Source organism: Lactuca virosa, chromosome 8 (genome assembly GCF_052849685.1).
Source record: "Lactuca virosa cultivar CGN04683 chromosome 8, Lactuca_virosa_CGN04683_v6, whole genome shotgun sequence".
Taxonomy (NCBI): Eukaryota; Viridiplantae; Streptophyta; class Magnoliopsida; order Asterales; family Asteraceae; genus Lactuca; species Lactuca virosa.
Window position 1 is genome coordinate 78,078,444 of NC_136433.1, and position 10,503 is coordinate 78,088,946.

The 10,503-nt window shown below is 32.8% G+C and overlaps 1 protein-coding gene across 1 annotated transcript; it reads left to right on the forward strand.

Moving 5' to 3' along the window:
* Positions 1-7,299: 7,299 nt before the first annotated feature.
* LOC145130519 (uncharacterized) lies at positions 7,300-9,957 on the forward strand. The gene is made up of 5 exons (XM_079065304.1): positions 7,300-7,830; positions 7,923-8,218; positions 8,275-9,030; positions 9,136-9,295; positions 9,406-9,957. The coding sequence occupies exons 1-5, from the start codon at positions 7,300-7,302 to the stop codon at positions 9,955-9,957; spliced, it is 2,295 nt and encodes a 764-aa protein (XP_078921430.1).
* The last annotated feature ends 546 nt before the right edge of the window (positions 9,958-10,503 follow it).

Consider the following 10,503-nt stretch of genomic DNA (forward strand, 5'->3'; position numbering starts at 1 on the left):
TTGATTTTAAATTAGGCGAAAAACTCGATTTCAAGTTCTCTAGCCTTCAATCTCTTCAGGGATATCTCTTTCGTTTTTCATACACACAACTATTATCTGTTCCTCTTTGTCACTTTAGATGGATTGTCTAAGCTCCAGGAATTGCGAACCGCTTCAAAGCTAATGAATTTCCAATTGTCGATGTCGACGTCGTCGCCCGTGTAAGACCCCTCACACACACTACCTTTGGCTCTGTTATTCTATTTCTTTATTTGACTTCCATATTGTGCAAACATTTAAGTAAAACACTAGTTTTGAAGATACTTTATGATTGCTTCTGTTGTGAAGAAATCTCTATTGAACAATAATTTCTTCTGAAGTAAACATATCTTCATTGAACAATAACACTTGAATGTATGAATTACTTGGCCTAGCTTGAACCATTTGCCCTTGAGCAGTGGGTGATCACAGACACGCACGTAAGTACTGATGTGTTTCTTAGCATCACTAATTAGTATAAAGACTCGTGATTTGTTTCTTAACACTTTTTTCTAACTTAGATAGGCTCTTAACACAACTTGCAGGTGCAAACAAAGGTGGTTTTTTACACCTGGTGGAATAGATACTATCTATTTGGACCTTTTTACCCTTGGAGGGTCTTCTTCCTACTTATTGTTCCCTTACGAAGATGGTTTATATATTATAAATTGTTTTTTTTCTTAGTCACCTTTTGTGTTAACATGATCTTTTCATGCATTTATATTTCAAATGTTTTGTTCGTTGGGTATATTCTTGATAATACAAATTCTTTAAAAATATTAAAAACCATTCTGCAAGAATAGTTTATTCCGTAAGAATATTATTGTTGTATTCTCATAGAATTGTAGTTAATTATTTATATGTTTAATGTGCAGTTGTTACAAGTGTATCACTACAAATTAAATACTTGGCAATGAATTTGTGATAGAAATGATTTGAAGAATGGCTTGAAGACCTGATGGGAAAGGTTTAAAGAATGAATTAAAGAATGATCACACTCACTGTTTAAGAATGTTGTTATTTTTTAAGAATTACACTTATTATTCTTTCAGAATGTTGTTATTATTCAATGAATCACAATCATACAATGTAATTATTTGGTATATTATTAGTTCAAGAATCGATTTTGTGTATTCTTTCAGAATGTATTTACTACTTTATGGTTGTCATTCTGTCATTCTGACAAAATAAAATCGAAAAATATATTACTAGATTATGGTTGGCATTCTATCATTCTGACAGAATAAAATCAGATTTTTAAAATTGAATTAATTTAAAATATTCAGATTTTTAAAAATAAAGGAATTAATTATCCCTAAAAATCCGAAAATTCCCTTTTTTAATATAGGTTAATTGACTAAAATTCACTTATACTGAAATTGATGTGATTATATGGTACATGTTATCATATTCTAATATCATAGACCATCAGATCATGACATTTGATTCTATTCCATCCGGTGGTCCAGATCTGTGCATTCTGGCACATAATAGTTAGTAAAAACAAAATAACCTATATATATATATATATATATATATATATATATATATATATATATATATATATATATATATATATATATATATAACTTAGTGATTAAATATATACAGATTTAAAAAGTCAAATTTAGTTGTCTTCTTAAGTGATGTCACATTCATTATCTCTTTAAATTTAGTTGTCTTGTTAATTGATGCAATATGACTTTCTATCCTTTTATTGTATATTAGGCGAACGCCCGCGCGTTGCGTGAGATATAAAAAAATATTTTATATTAAAAATAACTAAATCATTGTTATTAACAATTAAATAGTAATTTCATAAAAAATATAAAAAATGATTTTTAGTATTATTATTATGTTGAACTATATTATAAGAGATAAGGTTGGAACTTGAAGTTGTTTTGCATATACAAAGTTATATGATTAAAATAGAAAAAAGATTAATTTTTAAAATAAATAAATCTTTATTGTTATCTATTAAATAATAATTTCATATTAAATTAAAACGTTTATATTAAATATTATCATTATGTAGAAAATACGATAATAGAGACCTCTTTTTATCTATCTTAAATTTTATCATTTTGTACAACATATGATAATAGAGACAACTTTTTATCTTAAATAGTAAAAAAAATGTTTTGTATCATAAATATTACCATAATTATGTAGAACATATGATAATAGTGACGTCTTTTATAAGGTTAAAACTTTAAATTGTATTATATACAGGGTTGTAAAACTTGGCTAACACAACCAAATACTCGGCATGTTACTTAAACTCGGCCTCCAATGGAAGCGAGTTTGCCTAACTCAGCCAGAAGACACTCGGATCCTTATTAAACTCGATCCAAATCTAAAAGATACGGTCCAAAATCATTTTCGAAATTCTGAAATTTAATTGGTCACTTGTCGACAAAGACAATCTCACCAAAGAATACACTCAACGTCCTACAAAGTTAGATGCAAGAATGATCTCATGGCTTAGTCCCTTTGAAATATTTCACAACCTTTCCTATTTATAGAGGAGAATACATTCTCTTGTTTACTCTCACGATCAATGTGGGATGAAGACATTTTATTAAACTCATTTTTTTATTTGCCAATAATTTCATTTTGTTAAATAAAATATTAAATAACAAAAATAAAACGTTATCCAGAAAATTTATTGTTCAATAGTTCCATTTTTCAGTAATCTCGTAAGTTGCTATAAAAAATTAAGTTTTTATTGAATAACTTTTTGTTAAATCCTAAAATCATAAATTCAGTTAGGTACTTAATATAGAAAGTTTGTTTATATGTATTTTCATGATTCAAAATGTCATTATAAAATGAATTTATTTATAAAATATAATCGAGTACATACTTCGTGCTTTTGAATCAAAGTGATTTTTCAAACAATTATAATTTTATGTTTAGGTAGATTTTTTTATATTTATATAACATTATGTAACTTATAATATTATTATAAACAATTTGAATAATCATGAGAGTTTTAAATGTATGTGGTGAAAGGAAAATGCTTCATTTATCGGTCCAAATTGATCAAATTCGGACCGATTAAGCTTAATACACCAAACTACAAAACGTTTTTTCTATTGAAACCCGGTTTGTATATATTTTGTGTTTTTTAATCAAATTTATTTTTCAAACAATTATAATTTTATGTTTAGGTAACTTATTTATAATATTATTAGAAACAATTTGAAAAATCATGGGAGTTTCAAATGTATGTGCTGAAAGGAAAATACTTCCTTTATCGGTCCAAATTGATCAAACTCAGACCGATTCAAGTCAATATACCAAACTACATAACGGTTTTTCAACTGAAACTCTGTTTGAACCTAAAAAAATCTTGTTCAAAACCATTTTCGGGATTCTAAAACTTAAATGGACAGTTGCCAATAAAGACAATCTCGCCAAAGAATACCCTCAACATCCTAAAAAGGTAGGCATAAGGAAGTTCTCATGGTTTGGTCCCTTTGAAACATTTCACAACCTTTCCTATTTATAGAAGAGGAAATGTTCTCTTGTTTACTCTCACCATCGATGTGAGATGAAGACATTGTAATAAAACACGCTTTCTTGTTAATAAAACATTATTCAACTTATTTAGTAAAACACCCTTTCTCTTGTTTACCCTTTCTTTATTGTTCAATAGTTCCATTTGTCTATAATCTCGTAAGTTGCTATCCAAAAAAGTAAGTTTTTATTGAATAACTTTTTGTTCAATTCTAAAATCATAAATTCAGTTAGGTACTTAATATAGAAAGTTTGTTTATATGTTTTTTCAAGATTCAAAAGTTCATTATAAAAAGAATTCATTTATAAAATATAATCTGCGTATATATTTCGTGCTTTTGATCAAATCGAATTTTCAAACAATTATAATTTTATGTTTAGGTAGATGTTTTTTTTATATTTATATAACATTATGTAACTTTTTTAAAATATCATTGGAAACAATTTGAAAAATCATGGGAGTTTCAAATGTATGTAGTGAAAGGAAAATGCTTCTTTTATGGTCCAAACAGATCAAACTCGGACCGATTCAACTAAATATACCAAACTACATATTTTTTTTCTAGTGAAACCCGGTTTATATATATTTCGTGATTTTGAATCAAAGTGATTTTTCAAACAGTTATAATTTTAGGTTTAGGTAGATGCTTTTTTATATTTATATAAAATTATGTAACTTATTTATAATATTATTATAAATAATTTGAAAAATCATGGGAGTTTCAAATGTTTGTTGTGAAAGGAAAATGATTCCTTTATCGGTCCAAATTGATCCAGCTCCGGTTCAACTCAATATACCCAACTACATAATTTTTTTTCTAACTGAAACACGGTTTAAACCTGAAAAAATTCGGTTCAAAACCATTTTTGGAATTCTAAAAGTTAACTGGACACTTGCCAATATAGACAATCTCACCAAATAATACCTTCAAAATCCTACAAAGGTAGGCATGAGGAAGTTCTCATGGTTTGGTCCCTTTGAAACATTTCACAACCTTTCCTATTTATAGAAGAGGAAACATTCTCTTTTTTACTCTCACCATCGATGTGGGATGAAGACATTGTAATAAAACACCATTTCTTGTTTATAGAACATTATTTAACTTATTTATAATATTATTGTAAAGAAATTGAAAAGTCATGAAAGTTTTAAATGAATGTGGTGAAAGGAAGTTAAAAAAAGGGGTTTCAAATGCATGAGATTCAAGAAAAAAATGCTAGCTTTATAAGTATGTATGATTTTGAAATCTTATTATTAATTTTTAATTGTTAATTATTACTTCCTCCGTCCCAAAATTATAGTCCATCTTTCGTTTTTGGTTTGTCCCAAAATAATAGTCAACTTCTAAAAATAAATAACAATTTTACCAAAATACCCCCTCATTATTATTTAACCAACTAAGCATTTAATGGAACATTAAATGGAAAGTAAGGACAAAACTGTCATTTTATCATATAAAATTATTGGTAATTAATGTTTTTTTTTAATCTGTGTGATTTTTTTTTTGTAGACAATAATATTGGGACGGAAGAAATATTATTATTTTTTACATTAAAATTAAAATTAAAATACCTAACACTTACCCGTACCCCCATAGGCCCTCTTATCTTCTTTGTGTCGTTCCTCTCCCCCAACCTCCGTTATAAAAATATTACAAACAAACAATAAATTATTGTAATTATTAGGGTAAAGAAAAATAGATTACTTAATACAAATTTAGTACTTTAATTATTATTGTTAAAGTCTTTCTGAAGATATACTAATGATTTAAAATAAATTTTGAGACAGTTGACTTCAAAGGTTTGAAAGTTGGGAATAATTTTGTTTAGTTTTTGATAATTTCAATATTGGTTATTGGTCTTTTTTGTACTTTTGGTCTACAATTAAGGATGAATAATTTGAATAAGCAAATATCATTATGTATAATACGTGTCACTATCATACACACACCAACTCACTAAAATCAATATTTCTTCTCAATATATAGTTTTTATCGGCTATTATCAATTTTAGATTTAATTGGCATCTCCGGCGATCCCCTGTCATCTTACAAACACTGGTATGAATGTCCTATTACACCTTGCAACTGTGTTCATGAGCCAGGCCCCAATTGACCGCATTGGAACATCAACAAACATCGACTATAGGGAAATGCAAACTTTCATGTTCTCCATCTTCTAGAAATTGATTTGCATACAGCATACTGAAGTTAATTATAGGATTAATCAAAGTATATTATACAAAAAAAAAAAAAAAAAGATATACTGACACTTAGATCTTTTTAGATAAACAACTTGCGTACACGAATAATTTGTACAAATTGATTTGCATATGGGAGATTAGTGTTAGGTAGTTAATTCCCGTGAATGTACGATCACTACAGAAATCATGGAGTAAAGAATATTAGGCGGCAATTCCAAGTTTCTCCAAGCCATTGGTAAAATTGTATATTGCTTTAATTAATTCATAAAGTGAAGGGAGATGAGGCTTCGCGATTTCATTTGCCGGCAGGGAGTGACAGACACTCTTTGGGTAGGTTTTTATTTTTAATATTGGGCTATTTCGGACTTCCTAGGATCGGCGGGATCAAAAGCCGATCATAATTCTTTATTGCTCGATTGGTGAAGTTTATCGGATTGTTTTGGTGGTAGTTGTTCGTCGATCAGAATGTGGAATTCGGTAGATCAGCGGAATGGTTCTCATAAACCCTACTTGGATCCTAAGTCATGTTTTGGGAATGATAGGAATTTTTCTAACGTAAGCCCTACTATTTCTTCTTTCTACATTACGGACTTCCCTGATTATATTATTCAGATTGATTTAAGACATGCATGTGAACATACTGGAAAAGTTTATGATGTTTTTATTTCCAAGAAGTTATCTCGGTTGGGAAAACGGTTTGGGTTTGTTAGATTCTTGGGCAAAGTTAACGTCGGGGATACGATTAAGAAGTTATGTGACATTTGGTTTGGTTATCATAAGCTGTTTGCTTCTTTGCCTAGAGAAAATTTGATTAAACCATCATTGAACAAAGCTCCTATAGAGAATTTTAGGGTTGAGAAGGTTGCACCCCCGGCTCTTTCTTATGCTAATGTGGTTAGAGGCTCTTCCAACGTTGACTGTGATAATCCACATATGGATGAGGCCCTTGTTCTTCAATCCGATGACTATATTGTTGAGAAGAGAAAAAGAGTTTGCCTTGTAAAAGTTAGAGACTTTATTACTTTACCAAATATCCACATGCTTTGTTATGATGAAGGTTTTGTTGATTTTGATGTTCGGTATGTTGGTGGATTGTGGGTTATGTTGGAATTTAAAGGTAGGGAAGCTTGCAAAAATTTCATGACTAATGATACGTTGAATCATTGGTTCGTGGAGAAAAGAGAATGTTGAAGGTGCTCCACTTTGTGCTTGGAGCAAAGATGTTTTTCGAAAGATTTTAGCTAAATGGGAAATAGTTGCACATCTTAAAGACGATCTTGGTGAAGATGTTTATAAGAATCGAGTTTGCATTTTGACAAATTTCCAAGGGATTATTTCGGAAGAGGTCAAGATTAAAGTTGATGATAATGTTTATACGACCCGGGTCAAAGAAGGTTCGGGGTGGATTCCTTATTTCTCTTCCGATTTCCCTAAACTACATTAGAACATCGGGAGAATCATGGTCGTTTGAGGAGGAGGAGGAGTGTTCTCAAGATGATAATGATAAAGATGTAGTATCGGAGGATCCTTTTGGTATTTATGAAACTTTGAATATTATGCATGAAGAAGTATTGGGAAATGGTAATCAATCTGAGATTCGTGAGGAAGGTGTTGACACAAGTACCCCGCCGAAAACAACCCATGCAGCCGATCATTTCACAGCAGCTTCCCCGACGGTCCATCCCACTGATCAGCCTCGGTCTTATGCTGTTCGTTGTCCTGATACTCCAGCAGCTCCTGTTGTTCCACCTGTTATCGATATTGATGCTGTTGACGAGGCTAGAGTAGCCTCGGGTTTCTCCAAAAATGCTCATTCGGTAGCTAATGGTGTGAGGGCTAGTGCGATGGGCTTTTCTGGGGGTTTTGGTAGAATGTCGGGTGTGTGTATGTCTGAAGAGTCACTTTCTCATCCTCCCGGTTTTTCTAATTATATGGGGTTTGAAGAAAATGTGAATGTTCCTTCTACGAAACATTCTTTCCTTGTTGAAATACAAAAAACTTTGGACATTGATCGAGCTATGGGGTTTAATATGGATGATTGTTTTGATCGTGTGAAAGAAGTTGTACAAGGTCACGGGGTTACTCAAGTAGTAAAATGAATTGTTCGTCCGTCAATATTCAAGGAGCGGGGTCAAGAGACAAAAGGGTATGGATTCGGTCTCTTTGTCAAAAATTTAAGGTGAATTTTTTGGGTATTCAAGAATCAAAATTGGAAGTTGTGGATTTATTTGTTGCTCGTTCTTTATGGGGTAACCCTTCTTTTCATCATGCTTTCCCTCCCTCTCGTGGAGCTTCGGGTGGTATTATTGCTATCTGGAATCCGGATGTCATTTCTCAAAAGAATGTTATTATTTCTGATTATTTTGTTGTGGTGGAGGCTAATTGGATGAGATCGGGATTAGATTTGATGTTTATTGTTGTTTATGCTCCACAAGAAGCTGATCTTAAAAGAGCTCTTTGGATGCAAATTCTTCAGTTGGTGTCTTCTTTTTCTGGAGAATCCATTATATGGGATATTTTAATGTTGTCAGGGAGGAGTCGGAGAGATTGGGGTCACAGTTTAACCCAACGTCTGCTTCTGTTTTTAATCTTTTTATTGAGCAGGCTGATTTGGTTAATATTCATCTAGGGGGTCCTAGATTTACTTGGAGTGATAAGTGGGGTTCTAAATTCAATAAACTGGATAGATTTTTAGTCACGGCTGGAGTTTTGGATTACTTCCCTCATATAAATGGTTTGGTTCTTCAAAAGAAGATCCCTGATCATCGGCCTATTCTTCTTATGGAGCATAAAGCTGATTTTGGCCCTCTTCCTTTTCGGTATTTCCATTCATGGCTTGACATGGAAGGTTTTGATGATGTTGTCAGACATTCTTGGGCGATTGGTGTGGAGTCTAACAACCCATGGGTTAGATTTAAGAAGAATCTTCAACTTCTTAAATCTAATATCCGGGTCTGGAATTCTGATTCCCGTATTCGGTCTGCTTCCAAAAGGAAGATGTTACAGGATTCTTTAGAATCTATTGATGCTCGGATTATGGAAGGTGATGGGTCGGCCTCTCTTAGGGAGCATCAGGTAACGACTCTTAAGGATCTTAATGAGCTAGATAATATTTCTAATGTTGACCTTGCGCAAAAAGCTAAGGTTAAATGGGGAATTGAGGGGGACGAAAATTCAGGCTACTTTCATGGTGTGGTTAATCGGACGAGGCAGCAGCTTGCTATTCGTGGGATTTTTATTGATGGTGTATGGGTGGATGATCCGGGTCGGGTGAAAGATGAATTCTGGTTTTTTTTACCAAAATCTTTTTTTCTAAGCAACCAGGGCTTAGACCTAAGGTTGATGGGGCTCATTTTTCCTCCCTTAATGAGAGTCAAAGTCTTTCTATTCAGTCTCCTTTTTCTCGGGAGGAGATCAAGAGGGGCGTTTGGGATTGTGGTTCCTCCAAAGCTCCCAGTCTGGATGGTTTTTCTTTTGGTTTCATCAAAAGATATTGGGAACTTCTTGAAGATGATGTTGTGGATTTTGTTTTGCACTTTTATCACCATTCAAGTATCCCTAAGGGTTGTAATGCTTCCTTCTTTACGGTTATTCCTAAAGTGTGTGATCCTGAAATAGTTCGGGAATTTAGACCTATTAGTTGAATTGGTTGCTAATATAAGATAATCGGTAAACTCTTAGATAATAGATTGGCGGATGTTATTGGGTCTGTGGTGAGTCTGGACCAGTATGCTTTTATTAAGGGTAGACATATTCTTGACGGTCATTTCCTCCTTAAAGAGGTAGTTGCTTGGTGTAAGGCTTCTAAAAATCCACTTTTGATCTTTAAAGTGGATTTTAAAAAGGCTTATGATTCCCTCTCGTGGGATTATCTTCTTGAAATTATGGGCATTATGGGATTTGGTCAGAAGTGGTATCGATGGGTTATGGAACTGCTTAGATCGGCTAGAGCTTCAATGTTGGTTAACGGTTCTCCTACACAAGAATTCCAGATTCAAAGAGGGTTAAGACAAGGAGATCCTCTTTCTCCTTTTCTTTTTATCTTGGCTATGGAAGGGCTTCATGTTGCTCTTAAAAAGGCCCGGATGATGGATGTTTTTAAAGGCATGTCTATTGGTGATGTGGAGATTTCGCATCTCCTTTATGCGGATGATGTTATTGTGCTTTCCCCTTGGAGTCTTGATAATGCTTCCCAGCTTATTCGTATTTTTTGATGGTTCTTTTTGGCTTCGGGTCTCAAAATCAATCTTCTTAAAAGTAAATTGATTAGGGTAGGGGTTCCCTATTCGATGGTTATAGATGTGGTTAGATTTGTGGGGGCGTGGGGCGGATATCCTTCCTTTTGTTCATCTTGAAGTTCCGGTGGGTGATAATATGGGTCGGGTGAAGGCTTGGTCAACCATTATTGATAGATTTCGTAGTAAAATTACGGTGTGGAAAGCAAATCTCTTTCTTTTGGGGGTCGGTTTACTTTGATCAAGTCTGTTCTCGGCTCGGTGGGAAGTTACCTTATGTCCGTGTTTCCTACTCCTGTTACCGTTCTTCACATGTTGGAAGTTATGAGAGCTAATTTCTTTTGGGGGCTGAGTTGGAGGAGAGGAAGATGCATTGGGTGAAGTGGAACAAAGTTCTAGCTTCTAAATAGGATGGTGGTCTTGGTGTAGGAAGTCTCTTTGCTTTTAATAGAGCTATGGTGTTTAAATGGCGTTGGAGATTCTTTCATAATTCTCAGCTTCCTTGGGTGAGAGTGGTTAAAAACA